Genomic DNA, 18,875 nt, shown 5'->3' with positions numbered 1-18,875 from the left:
GAGAAAAAACATAAAACATAAAAGGATATTTCCTAAAATACCAACAACTGAAGATGACTAACCCTAAAAGATCATCAAAACTAGCCATGAGCCAGACATGTTGGCCCACACCTGTAATCCTAGTACTTGGGAGGCTAAGAATGAAGAATCGAAGGTTTGAGGACAGCCTCAGCAAATACTGAGACTCTCTTCAACCTAGCAAGACCCTGTTACACACACACACACACACACACACACACACACACACACACACACACGCCAAGCATAGTGGCATATGCCTATCATCCCCTTACTTAGGAGACTGAGACAAGAGGATCACCAGTTAATGGCCAGCCTCAGTAACTTGGCAAGGCCCTCAGCAACTCAGTAAAACTCTGTTTCAAAATGAAAATGAAAAATAAGCCGGGCACGGTGGTGCACGTTTGTAATCCCCGCGCTTGGGAGGCGGAGACAGGAGGATCGCACAAGTTCGAAGCCAGCCTTGCTGGCTTAAGAAACCCTGTTTCCAAATAAAAATATAAAATAGGTCTGGGAGTGTAGCCCGGAGGTAGAAGGGCTTACAGGAACCCCAGTACCACCAAAAAAAAAAAAAAAAAAAAAAAAAAGAAGAAAGAAAAATAAAATAGGGCTGGAGGTGTAGCTCAGGAGTTAGACTGTATTCAATCCTCAGCACTGCCCCCCCAAAAAAAAATCAAAACTAGGGAGGATATCCAAACGAAATGAGAATATTCAAAATTCACATATATTGAGCACTTACTACCCACTGGGCATTCTTCTAGGGGCTTCATCTGTGTTTCATAGTAACTTCCTGAGTCCCCTCTACCCTCCAGGTACTGGGCATTGTTTGAGGGTATGGAGAAAGATTGGGAAATGACGCCACAGTGGCACTTAGTTCTTCCAGAACTCCACTAGGTAGAAATTAGTCTTGCCTCATTTCTCAGACTTGTGTCTAAGCAGGGTCCCACCAGAAGCTGGGACAGCCAGGACTCAAGGGCCTTGAGTTCTTAGCAATGCTCTGCTCCCTGCAAACAGCATCAGCTCGGCTCAGTATCAGTCTAGTGCAGGAGGCAGAGCCAAGTGCTAGCAGGAAGGGCCTTGAGGACAGCACAGAAGGAGCTAGAGCTCAGCGCACAGCCAGTGTGTAAACCAGGCTCTCCCAGAGCACCAGCCACAGGGATGCTGCACGGCCCCTGGCTCAAAGAGGTGGGATGCTCACAGGTAGAATGCCCGTGGGCTCAATGTGCATCAAAAGCCTGCAAAAGGGCCCACCTGCTCCCAAAGTCCTGACACAGCCTTCCCGACTCCCTGGAAATCAATCTGATGAATCTTCCCAAAGCAGAAAAGTAAAAAGACAGCCTATCATCAGTTCCCCAAAGTCAAAGTCCTGGTGCCCCGTAACCAGCACAGCCATGGTACCAGCCAAGTGTCTGCACTCACGGCATTGAAGAGCTCCGTGGTCAGGCCCAGGTAGTTGTGCAGGGCCAGGAAGGTCACCCTCTGCAGCCGCACCATGATGATCTGCAGCAAGATGGGTGGGACATGAGCACTGACAGGCTGAGACCTCACCAGACAGGACACATCACGCCTCCTGGGACCCTGGTGAGAACCTCTCAGCCAAGCCAGCCAGCATGCAGGCACAGAAGGCTAACATAGGAAATGGGTGAGGGGCAAGCAGGAATGCTACGCTATTTTTGCAACTTTTTTACAAATCTATAATTACTCTAAAAGGAGATATTTAGCTGCGTATGGTGGCACATACCTGTAATCCCAGTACTTGGGAGGCTGAGACAGGAGGATCACAGGTTGGAGGATTCAAAATAAAATAAAATAGGCTAGGGGTGTAGCTCAGAGGCAGCAGGCCCCTGGATTCAATCCCCAGTAGCACAAAAATGATATTTAATTAAAAAGTAAACATCTATTTTGTAGTGGGAGATCCAAAGACCTTTTTAAGATTATGAGTACTCATTTTTATTGTAAAAATACATGTTACAGTGTATGCTTGTAACCCAGCATTTGGGAGGCTGAGACAGGAGGATCGCAGTTCACAGACAGCCTCAGCTACTACTTAACGAGGCCCTTTGCAACTCAGTGAGACCCTGTTTCAAAATAAAGAATAAAAAATATGGCTGGGGTATAGCTCAGAGGTAGAATGCCCCTGAATTCCATCCCCAGTACTGCAAAAAAAAGTAAAAAAAAATACATATTACAAAAATCCGCCAGGCATGGTGGCACACACCTGTAATCCCATTACGTGGGAAGCTGAGACAGGAGGATCACAGGTTTGTAGCCAGCCTCAACAATTCAGTGAGACCCTATTTCCAAATAAATAATTTAGAAAAACAGCTGGGGTGTAGCTAAAAAGTAGAATGCCCCTGGGTTCAATACCCATACCCCCCCCAAAATTTTTAAACAGCCTTAGTTAGCTCTAGTTGAGTGATATGGCACACTCCTGTAATCCCAACTACTTAGAAAGCTGAGGTAGGAGGATTGCAAGTTCAAGGCTAGCCTGGGCCACTTAGTGAGATCCTGCTTCAAAATTTTAAAAAGGGCTCTGGCTCACTGATCCCCTAGCAATGCTCCACTCCCTCCAAACAGCACCAGCTCAGCTCAGTGTCAGTCAAGGCCAGGGAGCAGAGCCAAGTGCTAACAAGGAAGGCCTGGGGAACAGTGTGGAAGGAGCCAGCTTAGCACGTGGCCAGTGTGAAACCAGGCAGCAGGCTCCTCCAGAGCACCAGCCAGAGATGCTTCGGCCCCCACGTGGAGCTCAGTGGCAGAGTGCTGGCTAGCACACGTGAGCTCTGCATTCGATCCCCAGGCATCACAAAAAGGAGGGGGTGGGGAGGGAGGATGAGGAAAAGAAAAAGAAAGACCAGCTGTAGTTCTCATAATTCCATATACCTAAGAGTAAGTCCTGCCAATAAAGCCAATTCCACCCCATCTGGATTCACTGACAAGGGTACAGAGCTCAGAACTGATAGTATAAACTAGGACTTGCCCATCAAACCCCATGCCAGCCGCGGGCCCCATACCTGATACGGATGGCATGGCAGTTAGACAAGTTGGCCAGAGTAGCCACTTACCTGCACCACTCTCACCAGGGTTTCAGGATATTTTTCAAAAACTCCTTGAAAAGCCACTGCTGGAAGCCGGAGGACGGTGGAGGGGACGGCTGCGTGGGCAGAGACCGTTTTGTAGGGTGCAGTGTGACCCTGTAACAACAGCTGAGTCAGTCCCATGCCAAAACCCAGCAAAACTTGTGGGACCTGGCTGGACCTGGCTGGGCTGTGGCTCCTGAGCCACCTCATGGACACCTCCGTTCCTTTGGCCATTCACCAGCTGAAGGACATCTGGGCTGCTCCCAGGATTTAGCAATTACAATGCTACCATAATGCAGGTGTATGGGTTTCTGTGTGAACATGGTTCTCATTTCTCCTACTAAGACTTGGAGTGGGATTCCTAGGCCATGTGGTACACTGTATCTCTGACTCTGGAAGAAACCTGCCAGCTGTCTTCCGCAGCAGCTCCACTGCCGGCATCCCACCAGCAGCGACTGTGGGCCCCACCTGGTCCCTCTGCCATCTGCCCCGGGATTGTCAGTGCTGGGAAGAATTCAGTTGCTCTGTGTCCCAATCCTGGGAACCCTTAAGTACAGGTACTTGTATGTGCCTGTTAGTTACCTTTTCATTACGGTAACAAAATAACTCAATCCCAGTATCAAAAAGAAAAAAGAAAGAAAAGAAATATACAACAATAAAAAGTAAAAACTAGCCGGGCGTGGTGACGTATGCTTGTAATTCCAGCATTTGGGAGGCCGAGACAGGAGGATCACAATTTGCAGACAGCCTTAGCTACTTAGTAAGGCCCTCCGCAACTTAGTGAGACCCTGTTTCAAAAATGAAGAATATAAAATATGCCTGAGGGTGTAGTTTAGAGGTAGAATGTCCCTGGGTTCCATCCCCAGCACTGCGGAAAAAAAAAAAAAAAAAGTAAAAACTGAGCCAGGCATGGTGGCACATACTTGTAATCTCAGTACTTGGGAGGCTGAGATAGGAGGATCCCAGGTTGGAAGCCAGTCTCAGCAACATAATGAAGCTCTCAGCAACTTGGTGAAACCCTATTTCCAAATAAATAAGACTGGGGGTATAGCCCAAAGGTAGAAGGCCCCATGTTCCATCCCAAGTACTACAAAAAATAAAGTAAAAACTAAGATGCTAGGCTGGGTGTGGTGGCACACGCTTGTAATCCCAGCGCTTGGGAGGCTGAGACAGGAGGATCGCACAGGTTCAAAGCCAGCCTCAGCTACTTAGTGAGGCTCTCAGCAACGTAGTGAGACTCTGTTTCAAATAAAATATAAACATAGGTCTGGGAGTATAGCCTGGAGGTAGAAAGCCTCTGGGTTCCACCCCCAGTACCATTAAAAAAAAAAAAAACACTAAGATGCTGTTTTATTTTTTATATTTTGTGGTACCAGGGATAGAACCCAGGGGCATCCTACCTCTGAGCTCTACTACCAGCCTGATTTTTTATTCTTTATTTTTAAAAAGGATTTCACTATTTTATGGAGAGCCTCACAAGTTGCTGAGGCTGGACATGAACCTGTGACCTTCCTGTCTCAGCCTCCCACGTACTGGGATACAAACCCAGTATGCACGGCAAGATGCTTTCTCTCTCTCTCTCTCTCTCTCTCTCTCTCTCTCTCTCTCTCTGTTTTTGTATTTTTCAGTACTGGGGGTAGAACCCAGGGACATTCTACTGCCGAGCTACAGCTACAGCCCTATTTTTTTTTTATTCTTTTTTTTTCTTTTTTCTTTCTTTTGGTGGTACTGGGGGTGGAACCCAGAAGCTTTCTACCTCCAGGCTATACTCTCAGACCTATTTTCAGGCTATACTCTCAGACCTATTTTATATGTTATTTGGAAACAGGATCTCACCAAGTTGCTGAGAGCCTCACTCAGTAGCTAAGGATGGCTTTGAACCTGTGCAATCCTACTGTCTCAGCCTCCCAAGCACGGGGATTACAAGCGTGCGCCACCAGCATGCATCACCACGCCCAGCTTTATTCTTTATTTTGAAACAGGGTTTCACTGAGTTGCAAAGGGCCTAAGTAGCCAAGGCTGTCCGCGAATAACGATTCTCCTATCTCAGCCTCCCAAATGCTGGGGTTACAAGTGTGTGGCACCACGCCTAACTCGTTCTTTTCTTTCTTTTTCTTTCTTTTTTTTTTTTTTTTTTGTGGGTCTGGGGATGGAACCCAGGGGCATTCAGCCTCCGAGCTATACCCCCTGCCCTATTTTTTATTCTTTATTTTAGAGTAGGGCCTCACTAAGTAGCTGAGGCTGTCTGCGAACCGCAATCCTCCGGTCTCAGCCTCCTGAATGCTGGGATTACAAGCGTGCACCACCACGCCTGGTTTATTCTTTATTTTTTTTAAACAGGGTCTCACTAAATTGTGGCGGGCCTCACTAAGTAGCTGAGGCTGTCCACAAACTGCGATCCTCCAGTCTCGGCCTCCCAAATGCTGGGGTTACAAGTGTGCGCCACCACGCCCCACTGCTATTTTCTTAATCTATCAATCTCTCCAAGGTTGGCTCAGGCTGCACATCGTCCTGGGACGGGTGCAACAGGTCCACAGGGAGCAGCTGAAGACATCTATTCCCAGGGGCCCAAGCTCTGCAGCTGGGGGCTAAGGACTAGCAATCATCTTTCAGCATCACAAATGTGCACCCTGAGGCCCAACAGTACACCTAAGGATTTCTCTAGACTTGTCTGCAGACACATGGCACAGCATACACAGGAGACCAGCACCACTGCTCACTGCACGAGACTGGCAACAACGGGAAACCCCACGTGGGATCTGCATAGACCTGCTGGCTAAAGGTCCCTCCTAGAATGGGCTCAGGCCCGAGGGCAGAAGGAAACATTTTCACTCTAAAGCTTTTTTGCCTTTTGAGTGTTATACCATGTGCAATAATTAGAGCAAAAAATAAAAAATTACAAGACAATCAAAGCCTCACCAAAGGCCTGATGTCTTAAACACACTGTTGAAGCTTAGTATTGTGGTCAGAATGAAGGTCCCTCCTGTGCTAACCAGCCCCCGCCTCAAGTCACTGTGCAGCCTGGCCTCACCTAAGGGGCCTGCAGTCCAGGCAGGGCGGGAAAGGTGAGCCTTGAGTGCTGAGCGAGGACACCGTGCACTGCTGCCGGGGCGATACTCACGGTGATGACGTCCAGAATGCTGAGGAGGCTGTGCACGCTGTCCCCTGCCAGAACCTCCTTGACCACCACCTCGGTGCCATCCTGCATGCAAGCGCAGAGCAAAGTGTCAGCCCAGAGGGAGTGTGCCAGGACGCAGGAGGCCTGGCCCGACCAGGACAGCAGACACACAGCCTCCATCTCCAAGGTGCCACCAGTAGAGTGGGCACCTCAGACGAGAGACAAGACTGGCTGGAATGAGCAGAATGAAGAGGTATGATTTGCTTGAGAAATATGGAAGAGTAAAATAAATGGACCCACAGCTCCTCCATCCCATGTCTTTCCCTCACTGGCAGGTTTAAGGGAATTGTCACAAAACCTAAGTTGGTTTCCTGGACTAACCATAAGGACTCTGAGGATCAAATTTAATTTCATCAGTAAAAACTGCAGAATTTTATAGCCGGGCATGTTGGTGCATGCCTGTAATCCCAGTAATTAGGAAGCTAAAACAGGAGGATCACAAGTTTGAAGCCAGCCTCAGCAATTTAAGGAGGCTCTAAGCAACTTAGCAAGACCTTGTTTCCAAATAAGAAATAAAATAGGAGCCAGTGTGGCGGCACATGCTTGTAATCTCAGTATATCTCTGTGTGTGTGTGTGTGTGTGTGTGTGTGTGTGGTACTGGGGATGGAACCTAGGGGCATTCAACCTCCAAGCCCTTTTTATTCCTTATTTTGAAACAGGGTATCACTGAGTTAAAAAGGACTTCATTAAGTAGCTGAGGCCAGCAGCGAACCACCCTCCTCCTGTCTCAGCCTCCTAAATGCTGGGATTACAAGCGTGCACCATCATACCCAGCTCTGTAATCCCAGTATTTGGGAGGCTGAGGTAGAAGGATTACAGGTTCAAGACCAGTCTTAGCAAGTAGTGAGATTCATTAACCCAGCAAGACCCTGTTTCAAGATAAAAAATAAAAAAGAGGGCTGAGGGTATAGTTAAGAGGTAGAATGCCCTTGGGTTCCACCCCAGTACCACAATAAAATAAAAAATAAAATAGGCCTGGGAGTATAGCTCAGAGGTACAATGCTCCTGGTTCAATCCCAGCACCACCACCAAAAAAAGAAAGGGCCGCGGGTCCCAGCAGCTCCGGCCAGGCAGTGCAGCTTTGGAAGGCTCCCGCAGGGCAGGCAGCATCTGCACGCACCCCCCCACACCCTGCATGCCCAAAAGGAAGGTCAGCTCTGCCCAAGGTGTGGCCAAGGAGGAGCCCAAGAGGAGGTCGGTGTGCTGTCAGCCAAGCCTGCTCCTGCCAAAATGGAAGCGAAGCCCAAGAAGGCAGTGGGAAAGGATAAGAAATCAGACAAAAAAGTGCAAACAAAAGAGAAGAGGAGAGTGAAGGGAAAACAAGCCGAAGTGGCTAATGGAGAAACTAAAGACTTGCCTGCAGAACACGGAGCCTAGACACAAGGAGTGTCCAGCTCCTGACGAAGCCAAAGAGAAAGGAGCCTGTAGGATTAACCCCACACCGCATCTGTCAGTGCTCCCGGCTCCCTTCTGGTACAATCCAGAGGAATATTTTTATCAACTATTTTGTAAATGCAAGTTTTTTTTAGTAGCTCTAGAAACATTTTTAAGAAGGAGGGAATCTTACCTCATCCCATTTTTTAAGTGTAAATGAGTTTTTTAGTTTTTTTTGTAAAATCATTTGCTGGTTGTCGTATTTTTTGGTACAACCAGAAAATAGTGGGCTATTGGATTAAGGGCGGCTTCGACTGTCTTTGGTGTCAGCCTAACATTCCATAGGTGGGGGGTAGTTTTATATCCTACAAAACAAAGCATACTAAATGGAAATAGAGTCGCAGTCATGCATTTAATGTCTTCAGGTTTTTTTTTTTTTTTTTTTTGGTGGTACTGGGGTTTCTGGAAACCCTTCTACCTCTGGGCTACACTCCCAGACCTATTTTTTATATTTTTATTTGGAAACAGGGTCTCTTAAGCCAGCACGGATGGCTTTGAACCTGTGCGATCCTCCTGTCTCCACCTCCCAAGCATGGGGATTACAAGCGTGCGCCACCACGCCCGGCGCTTCAGTATTTTAAATTCTATCTCCATGTTACTCTTTAGTAGAATTGCTTCCTAAAGAAAACCACTCCCTGGTTACCACCCTGTCAGAGTTATGTGTACTCTGTAGCATCTTTGGTCATAGCGGTCCAGTTTTCTTAATAATTTTCTTTATGTGCTGTGAAAGACGGGAAATGCATATGTAGTATATATATATGAAATTGTGAATTGGTGAGACTTAAGTGACAGCTTGTCAGCATTTTAAGACATGGCACTTGATACCTCTTTTGGGAAAATTTGCCTCCAAATTTGAAACTGGAAATTCACTGGAGTAACTGAAAAGAAATCACAGTATGAGGCTTTTTAGATTTTCAGTACGTGAGTTTTGTGTGTACAAAGTGAAGTGTCTGTGAACTGGTCCTCAACAACCAATAAATATCAATAATGACCAAAAAAAGAAAAAATTACAGAATGTTATCATAATTTTCCACTATACAAAATAAGAAAAGCATGTAATTTGTGATTTAATAGAGAGACTTAACACAGGCAGTACTCCTAGTACTTGGGAGGCTGAGACAGTAGGTTTGTAGGTTTTAGGACAGCTCAGCAACACAGCAAGACCCTGTTTCCAAATAAAAAATAAAACCAGAGCTGGTGGTGCACACTTGTCATCCTAGTACTCAGGAGTCTGAGACATGAGGATTGCAGGTTTGCAGCCAGCCTCGGCAACTTGAGAGGCCCTCTGCAACTTACTTAGACCTTGTTTCAAAAAATAAATAGGAGCCAGGCATGGCGGTGCACGATTGTAATTCCAGCATTCGGAAGGCTGAGACCAGAGGATCATGGTTTGTGGACTCTCAGCTACTTAGGCCCTCTGCAACTCAGTGAGACCCTGTTTCAAAATAAAGAATAAAATATAGGGCAGGGAGCCGGGCATGGTGGTGCACGCTTGTAATCCCTGTACTTGGGAGGCGGAAACAGGAGGATCGTTCAGGTTCAAAGCCAGCTGCACTGGCTTAAGGGACCCTGTTTCCAAATAAAAAAGTATTAAGTAGGTCTGGAAGTGTAGCCTGGAGCTAGAAGGGTTTCCAGGAACCCCAGTACCACCAAAAAAAAAAAAAAAAAAAAAAAAAAAATTAGGGCAGAGGGTGTAGCTTGGAGGTCGAATGACCCTGGGTTCCATCCCCAGATGCACACATACACACACAAAAAAAAGGACTGGGGGTTTAGCTCAGATGTTGAATGACCCTGGGTGGTTGAATTCTCAATACTGAAAAAATAAATAAATAAATAAATAAATAAATAAATAAATAAAATAAGTCTAGAGGTGTACCTGAGAGGCAGAATGTTTCTGAGTTGAATTCCCAGCATAACACATACAACACACACACACACACACACACACACACACACACACACATTATGTATACAAATATAATATATAAGCATATATTCCTGTATGTATGTATATGTATATGAACTTAAACTCAGCTTGAAGAAGGAAAATCCTTCTTGGAGATTTTGGACTCTGGCACTGGGCACCCTCCAGGAGCTCCTCCCAGCTGGTTCAAGTGCTAGAGAAAGGCAGCTCCAATACTTCGGGAAGCCCCTTGTGGGTGAGGATGGGAACCTCAGTTTACCATCTAACGGTCACCTGCTGGAGGGAGACTGGCAATGATCTCTGGAGACTGGATGAACTGAGGCCTTTTCCTTCAAACGATCCCCTCAAGTCCAGTCACAGAGTGAGCTGCAAATGTGAGAACCAAGGGTTCCACCCAGGTAACACCTTTGGTTTAGAAACCTGGGAGGACAATTCAGGAGTAGCCTTGGGACCACTGCCTACTCCAAGGATGAAGTCAGGCAAAAACATCTAAAACTACAAGTTCTGAGAGATCAGGGCAACCATCACACCGAGTCCAGGGCTCGCTGAGCATTCAGTGATATGTAACAGGAAGCCCATGTCGCACACCAGGATAAATGCATCATGGTCTCAGAGAGCAACACAGAACCAAAAGACCTGATAGGGTTTGCCCAGCAGTTACACAGCAGCAACTGCCGCCCAAATGGCGCGGCGTGCGTGTGCGTGTGTGCGCAGAGGTAAGGAGCTCGAGACTGAACTGGAGGGCATTCTGTCTTTGAGATGCACTCCACCTTGTTTATATCTTGTTTTGAAACAGGGTCTAGCTAGGCTGCTGGGGCTCTTGCTCCGGTCTCAGCCTCCAGCGTACTGGGATTACAGGTGTGTGCCCCAACGCCCAGCTCAAAGGGGGTGACTTAACATAGGTAGGAAACAATATTTAGCTCCTACGTAAATTAACATTTCAATTTTTTTATTTCTTTCCTCCTTTTTTTTATTTTTGTGGTACTAGGGATCAAACCTAGGAGTGTTCTATCTCTGAGCTACACCTCCAGCCCTATTTTATTTATTTATTTATTTATTTTTGGTGGTACTGGGGATGGAACCCTTCTACCTCCGGGCTACACCCCCAGACCTATTTTGTATTTTATTTGGAAACAGGGTCTCTTAAGCCAGCGAGGCTGGCTTCGAACCTGTGCGATCCTCCTGTCTCTGCCTCCCAGGGTTTTGCTAAATTGCTGACAGCCTCACTAAATTGCAGAGAGTGGCTTCGAACCTACAATCCTCTTATCTCAACACTACCAAGCACTGGGATTACAAGACCACCACCACACCAGACTCTATTTTGCTTTTTACTTTGAAACAGGGTCTCACTAAGTGGCAGAGGGCCTTGCTAAATTGCAGAGGCTGGCACTGAACCTACAATCCTCCTGTCTCAGCCTCCCAAGTACTGGGATTAAAGCATGCACTACCATGCCTGGCCTGGAAGAAACTTTTTTTTTTTTTTTTTTTTGCAGTACTGGGGATGGAACTCAGGGATATTCTACCTCTTAGTTATACCGCCTGTCCTATTTTTTATTCTTTACTTTGAAACAGAGTCTCACTAAGTTGCAGAAGGCCTCACTAAGTAGCTAAAGCTATCTAGGAACTGAGATCCTCCTGTCTCAGCCTCTTAAATGCTAGGATTACAAGTGTGCACCACCACGTCTGGCAAAACATTTAAAAAAATTTTTTTTCTTTTTTGTGGTGCTGGTGATGGAACCCAGAGGCTTTCTACCTTTGGGCTACACTCCCAGACCTATTTTGTATTTTATTTGGAAACAGGATCTCATTAAGTTGCTGAGAGCCTCACTAAATAGCTGAGGCTGGCTTTGAACCTGCGTGATCCTCGTGTCTCAGCCTCCCAAGTACTGGGATTACAAGCGTGCGCCACCACGCCCGACTAAATTTTTAATATATCCAGGTAGGAGGCAGGCATGGTGGCACTTGCTTATAATCCCAATACTTGGGAGGCTGAGACAGGAGGAGCCCAGGTTCAAAGCGAGCCTCAGCTACTTAGTGAGGCCCTCTGCAACTTAGCGAAACCCTGTTTCAAAATAAAAAATAAAAAATAGAGCCGGGCATGGTGGTGCATGCTTGTAATCCCAATACTTGGCAGGCTGAGACAGGAGGATTACGGTTTGAGAACAGCTCAGCTACTTAGTGAGGCTGTGTTTCAAAATAAAGAAGAAATGAGGCTGAGGTATAGCTCAGAGGCAGAATGTCTCTGGGTTCCATCCCCAGTACTGCAAATAAATAAATAAAATAAAAAATAAAGCCGGGCGTGGTGGCGCACGCTTGTAATCCCCGCGCTTGGGAGGCGGAGACAGGAGGATCGTGCTGGTTCAGAGCTAGCCTCGCTGGCTTAAGAGACCCTATTTCCAAATTAAAAAATATAAAATAGGTCTGGGAGTGTAGCCCAGAGGTAGAAGGGCTTCCAGGAACCCCAGTACCACCAATAAATAAATAAATTAATTAATTAATTAAAATAAATAAATTAAAAAATAAGCTGGGTGTGGTGGCACACGTTTGTAATACCAGTGTTTGGGAGGCTGAGACAGGAGGATCAGGGTTCACGGACAGCCTCAACTACTTAGTGAGGCCCTTTGCAACTCAGTGAGACCCTGTTTCAACATAAAGAAGGCCGGGTGTAGTGGTACATGCTTGTAATTCCAGCATTTGGGAGGCGGAGACTGGAGGATCGTGGTGCATGGACAGCCTCAGCTACTTTTCACAACTCAGTGAGACCCTGTTTCAAAAAACAAAATAGACTAAAAAATAGGTTTGGGTGTGTAGCTCAGAGGTAGAATGCCCTTGGGTTCCATTCTCAGTAACCACAAAAAAAAAAAAAAAAAAAAAAAAAAAAGGCTGGAGATGGAGCTCGGAGGTAAAAATCCCCCTAGGTTCTATCCCCAGTACTGTAAAGTGATAAAAAATAAAAAATAGGGCTGGGGGTGTAGCTCAGAGGTAGAATGCCCCTGAGTTCAATCCTCAGTACCACTAACTAAACAAACAATATACCAGGTAGGTCGGGCATGCACACACTTGTAATCCCAGTATTTGGGAGGCTGAGACAGGATGATCTCAAGTTCACGGCCAGGCTCGGCTATTTAGTGAGGCCCTCTACAACTTAGTGAGACCCTGTTTCAAAATAAAGAATAGGGTTGACAGTATAGTTCAGAGGTAGAATGCCCCTGGATTCAATCGTCAGTTTGGCAAAAAGTAAAATATAATAAGCCAAGTAGGCTGAGACATGAGGATCAAAAAGTATTGGCAACTTAGGCTATCAGCAATCTAGTGAGATCCTGTTTCATTTATTTATTTAAGAGTACTCAGGATTTCACTCAGGGGCATTCTACTTCTAACCCCATTTTTTTATTCTCTATTTTGAAACAGGTTCTTGCTAAGTTGCAGAGGGCCTCAGTAAGTAACTGAGGATGGCTTTAAACCTGTGATCCTCCTGTCTCAGTTTTCCAAGTACTGGGATTACAAGCATGTGCCACCATGCCCAGCTAAGACCCTGTGTAAAGTAAGAAATAAAACCAGGCTAGGGGTATAGCTCAGAAGTAGAATGCCTCTGAGTTCAATCCCTAGTACTAAATAAATAAATAAGAAAAAAATACACTAGGTGTTGGGCATAGTGGCACATACCTATAATCCCAGTACTTGGAAGACAGACACAGGAGGGTTGAGGTTCTCAGCCAGCCTCAGCAATTTAGGGAGGCCCTCAGCAACTTATTGAGAGTGCTTCGAAAATTAAAAATAGCTGGGCATGATAGTGACACTTGTAATCCCAATACTTGGAAGGCTGAGATAGGAAGATCACAGGTTCTCAGTCAGCCTCAGCAACTTAATGAGGCCCTCTGAAAATTAATGAGACCCTATTTCTTTTCTTTTTTTTCTTTTTCTTTGCAGGTCTGGGGATGGAACCCAGGGGCATTTGGCCACCGAGCTACACCCCCTGCCCAATTTTTTATTCTTTTTTTTTGTTTTTTTTTTGTTTTTTGGTGGTACTGGGGTTCCTGGAAGCCCTTCTACCTCTGGGCTACACTCCCAGACCTATTTTATATTTTTGAAACAGGGTATCTTACACCAGCGCAGCTGGCTTTGAACCTGCGCGATCCTCCTGTCTCTGCCTCTCAAGCACGGGGATTACAAGCGTGCGCCACCATGCCCGGCTATTCTTCATTTTGAAACAGGATCTCACTGAGTTGCGGAGGGCCTCACTTAGTAGCTGAGGCTGTCCACGAACTGCAATCCTCTGGTCTCAGCCTCCCAAATGCTGGGATTACAAGCGTGCACCACCACGCCCGGTGAGACCTTATTTCAAAATAAAGGAATAAAAATAGTGCTGGGGGTGTAGCTGAGAGGTAGAATATCCCTGTGGCACACGCACACACACACGCACGCACGCACCCAGGTGAAGTGAAGAGATAATACCCCTGACTAAATCTACCTAAACAACAGGCACCATGAGCGACTGTGAAAGGCAATGAGCCAAGTCAAAACAGCAGTGCGTTGGAGTGCTAGATGAAAGTGTGCCTTTTATCCCGAAGAACTGAAGTTTACAGTCTCGCACTAGCAAGCATGGTGGCGCACACTTGTTACACCAGTACTTGAGAGGCTGAGACAGAATTGATCACAGGTTTGAAGACAGCCTCAGAAACTCATAAGGCTCTCAGTAACTTAGTGAATAACTTAACATTCCAAATAAGAAGTAAAGTTAAGTTGAGGTAGGATAAAATAAAATAGGCTTGGAGGTAGAATGCCATTGCGTTCCATCCCCAGTAACACACACACACCCCCTGCGCTACATCTCTGCTGCAAAGATAATGGGTGTCTAAGCAGGAACTCAGCAGTCCAAGCTCCTGCCTGACCAGGCCCTGGCCCTGACTCACCGCGTCCTGGACGCAGACCTCCAGCCGCCCATCCTGCACCACGTAGATGCTGGTGTCTGGCTCTCCTGGCTGGAAGATGTGCTCCCCCTCCTGCAGTTGCACAAAGACCATGTGCTTGCACAGCTCCAAGAACAGTGGCTTCTCAAAGTGGCCCAGGACTCTGCAATGAAAAGGACATACTGTGGATGCCCTCCAGGGAAGGCAGGATGAACTGATGACCTTTGAAAGAGGCTCAAGGGGGACACAGGCCACTGTCCCCTCTGCCACCAGGACCAGGACTGCAGATCCACATAGCCAACCCAGACAATCTGGAATCATTGTCAAAGAGAACTTTAAACTTCTAAATTCCCAGACGCTCAAAGCAGCTGTGACTATGAGTGTGCACTGACACATCCTGAGCCTCCCAGGATGGTACACTGGTGCCAGAAAGAGGAAAGGGGGAGAGATGGGAGAGCCCCAGGCTTGCAGCTTTTGAGCCCTCCACACAAATCATGTGTTTTCTCTGAGTTTACCACTACAGAGGGAAACACTGAGAAACAGGTAACAGAACATGAGGGAATAAGCGAGGAACTCAGAGGACCCAAGGCCCCACTGCCGCTAGAGCACCCTAAGCCAGCTGAGCATTTCTGGCTCTGTGGGGCACAGGAGCCCACAGGTCAGCGGCAGAGATCAGACAGGCTCTGCCAACACCCCCTGAACAGAAGCCAAGCCAGACAGTGGCAGCAAGAAATCTGCCAAGGCACCCAGGATGCAGCCTGCAGAGGGCCCACTCATGCACACCAATCTCTTTTTTTTTTTTTTTTTGCAGGTCTGGGGATGGAACCCAGGGGCATTCGACCTCCGAGCTACACCCCCTGCCCTATTTTTTTTTATTCTTTATTTTGAAACAGGGTCTCAGTAAGATGAGGAGGGTCTCACTAAGTAGCTGAGACTGTCCACAAACTGCGATCCTCGTTTTAGCTTCCTGAATGCTGGGATTACAAGTGTGCGCCACCACGCCTGGCTCACCAATCTTTTTTTTTTTTTTTTGGTGGTACTGGGGTTCCTGGAAACCCTTCTACCTCCGGGCTACACTCCCAGACCTATTTTATACTTTTTTTTTTTTTAAAAGGGTCTCTTAAGCCAGTGCGGCTGACTTCGAACCTGCGCAATCCTCCTGTCTCCACCTCCCAAGTACTAGGATTACAGGCGTGCACCACTGCACCCAACTCTTACTGATCTCTTACCGAACATTTTTCAGCATGTACAAAACTTCTGAAGGCAGGTGAGAATTCTTCACATCAAACTCTGTGAGGTCCGCTTCAAGCAGGGAAGGCGGGGGTTCCTTTGGCTGCAGAGTAGGGTATTCCTTCTTGAAACGCAGAATCCTGTTGAAGCAGAGACATGCTTACTTTGAGCAAGAATGATGGGGTTCAAATCCAACACCTCAAGTACCTAGCACCCCAGGCAGTTCAGCCATGGTGTGCCCCATGAGGGAAGAACCATGGCAGTGAAGACCTGGATGGGCTTTTAGCGTCCACCAGAGAGGAAGTTTCCAGTACCTCTTGGCCAAAGACAGCACCTTGGTCCTCTTCCTTGCCCGCTGCCGGGGTGCACCTGTGTTCCCCACAAGTGTATGGGGGAGTGTGGTCACCTGCAGAGCCAAAGAGACACTATCACTGACCCTGTAACCATCCAGATCCAAGCCCAGCCTCAGGAGTGGCTTCACTAAGTAGCTGAGGCTGGCTGTAAACCGCAATCCTCCTGTCTTAGCCTCCCAAATGCTGGGATTACAAGCGTGTATCACCATGCCCGGCTCCCCAGCCCTATTTTTTATTCTTTATTTTGAAACAGGGTCTCACTGAGTTGCAAAGGGCCTACGTAGCTGAGACTGTCTGCAAACCACGATCCTCCTTTCTCAGCCTCTCAAACGCTGGGATTACAAATGTGTGCTATCACACCCGGCTCAATATTCTTTATTTTAAAACAAGTCCTCACTAAGTTGTGGTGGGCCTCACTAAGTAGTTGAGGCTGGCTTCAAACCTGCAATCTTCCCTCCTGTCAGCCTCCCAAGTACTGGGATTACGAGACTGCGCCACCACACCTGGCTCATTCCCTGAACCCTACCTAGCAACAGGGACCATGGAGTCAGAGAAGTAGCCACTGTGCCCCAAGAGCTGCCGGTCAGGGCTCGAGGAGCGGGTCAGCAGCAGGCCCCTGGCTGACGGGGCTCTCTCAGGAGGGAGCCTGGCATGGCCCAAGGCCACTGCAGTTACCTTTCTCATGATCTTCCGGCCATAAAACATCACCTTGTCCCTCTTTCGGAACCTGTACTGAGGAGTGGGCTGCACTGGTCCTACGAGCAAAAGGAAGTGCACTATCAGGTGGGAGGCCCAGGAGTGTGCCCCTGAGTGGGTGTGCACCAACTTCCCTGGAGCTAAAATAAAGTGGTGAGCCACTGGCTGGGCTCTGGAATTGCAGATCCAGGCGACAAGGCCACATTCTTGCCTGTCTTGACCCCAGCGACCCCTTAGACAGCAGAGGAAGTGGTGGTATAGGAGGTTCATCTCAAACCAAGAAGGAATCTCTTCTCTTTTCACTGGAGCCTTGCTCAGGAAAGAGAAGTAAGAGCAGGCTCTGACTAGTCCAGGAACATGGCCTGAGTCCAGACCTGCCACTAGGTTCCAACACAGTCACACACATGCCTTAAGGGTGGCTCCCAAGAGCTCAAACTGCCTACAGGAGACACACACATACACACAGCCACACACCCATCCCTCTCCCTAGAGCTAGAGTACGAACCAAGATACTCACGGAACTGTTTAACCCTTCTGTATACAAAAAAGACAGTAATGCTGACAACGGTCAGTGCCAGGAGGGCTCCAATTGCAATCCCCATCAGCTGGGTGGAACGAGACAGTGCACTAGTCAGCAAGGCCAGTCATGGCCACGGGCCACCCAGGCCCGCCCCCAGGAAAGCCCAAGTGCGCACCATGGTGGACTGTGAGCTCTCCTCCGTGAACTGCAGCCCCCAGGAGCGCAGGGCTGTGTCCCAACAAAAGCCAGCCTGGAACGGAAAGCCGCAGTCTGGGTGAGCAGGCCTATGTCCTGGCTTCCCCGCCCAAGTTCAGTAAGGGAGCAAAAGCAAAGTTAGAAGCTAGGGAGGAAGCCAGCGGCCCTGAAATCCCAGAGAAATGGTCGCTGAGGTCCTGTGAGCGTGGAAGGACACGCGGGCTGCACTGTCTGTTTCAGCACTGGAGCGTGCACAGGGCAGTTGCTGCGCATCATCAACACTCCTGAACCTAGGCTCTCCGCTCCTCAGGATGGAAGTCCTAACCCAGGGAGGCACGACCTCCTCTGGTGCCCTCTGGACACTAGCAGCTGCTCAGGAGGCCAAGGCCGGAGAATCGCTTGGGCTCAGGAGTTGAAGACCAGCCTGGGCAACATATCAAGACTCCTCTCTTTTTTCTGCAGAACTGGGTGTTGAACCCAGGGGCAGTCTACCTCTGAGCCATACCCACAGCATGATTTTTTATTCATTTTGAAACAGGGTCTCACTAAATTGCAAAGGGCCTCACTAAGTAGCTGAGGCTGGCCACAAATCTGCAATCTTTCTGTCTCAGTCTCCAAAATGTGGGGATTACAAGCATTTGCTACCATGCCCGGCTCAAAAAAAAAAAAAAAAAAAAAAAAAAAAAAAAAAAAAAAAACTTTTAAACTTTGAGCAGTCAACTAGATGTTGAGGAAATTCTTTTTTTTTTTTTTTTTTGCAGGTTTGGGGACAGAACCCAGGGGCATTCGACCCCCGAGCTACATCCCCTGCCCTATGGGGATGGAACCCAGGGGGATTCTATCTCTGAGTGACACCCCCATCCCTATTTATTATTTTTTTACTTTTATTTTTATTTTATTTTATTTTTGTTACTGAGGGTGGAACCTAGGGGCTTTCTACCTCCAGGCTATACTCCCAGACCAACTTTTTGTTTTGTTTTGGTTTGGTTTTTGTGGGTCTGGGGATGGAACCCAGGGGCATTCAACCTCTGAGCTATACCTCCTGCCCTATTTTTTATTCTTTATTTTGAAACTGGGTCTCACTGAGTTGCAGAGGGCCTCACTAAGTAGCTGAGGCAGTCTGCGAATCGCGATCCTCCGGTCTCAGCCTCCCAAGTACAAGGATTACAAGCATGCACCATCACACCCAGCTCTTATTCTTTACTTTGAAACAGTCTCACTGTTTGAGTTGCAAAGGGCCTCACTAAGTAGCTGAGGCTGTCCCCGAAACATGATCCTCCTATCTCCACCTCCCAGATACGGGGATTACAAGTATGTACCACCGAACTCAGCTTTTTTT

The 18,875-nt window shown here is 47.5% G+C and overlaps 1 protein-coding gene across 1 annotated transcript in view; it reads right to left on the bottom strand.

Annotated features, from left to right (window-relative positions):
- Positions 1-18,875, bottom strand: part of PNPLA7 (patatin like domain 7, lysophospholipase) — a gene marked incomplete at both ends in the record, with an annotated part of 82,060 nt that overhangs the window by 61,070 nt on the left and 2,115 nt on the right. The window contains 9 exons of the mRNA XM_080709451.1: positions 1,438-1,518; positions 3,081-3,209; positions 6,217-6,297; positions 14,546-14,705; positions 15,772-15,912; positions 16,087-16,178; positions 16,801-16,880; positions 17,339-17,426; positions 17,517-17,591. Coding sequence (XP_080565577.1) covers positions 1,438-1,518; positions 3,081-3,209; positions 6,217-6,297; positions 14,546-14,705; positions 15,772-15,912; positions 16,087-16,178; positions 16,801-16,880; positions 17,339-17,426; positions 17,517-17,591 — 927 coding nt within the window. The remainder of the gene's footprint in view (positions 1-1,437; positions 1,519-3,080; positions 3,210-6,216; positions 6,298-14,545; positions 14,706-15,771; positions 15,913-16,086; positions 16,179-16,800; positions 16,881-17,338; positions 17,427-17,516; positions 17,592-18,875) is intronic.

The sequence above is a fragment of the Muscardinus avellanarius genome (genome assembly GCF_963383645.1).
Source record: "Muscardinus avellanarius genome assembly, chromosome: 13".
Classification (NCBI taxonomy): Eukaryota; Metazoa; Chordata; class Mammalia; order Rodentia; family Gliridae; genus Muscardinus; species Muscardinus avellanarius.
The sequence above is the reverse complement of the archived record's forward strand: the minus strand, read 5'-3'. Positions and strand labels throughout refer to the sequence as shown.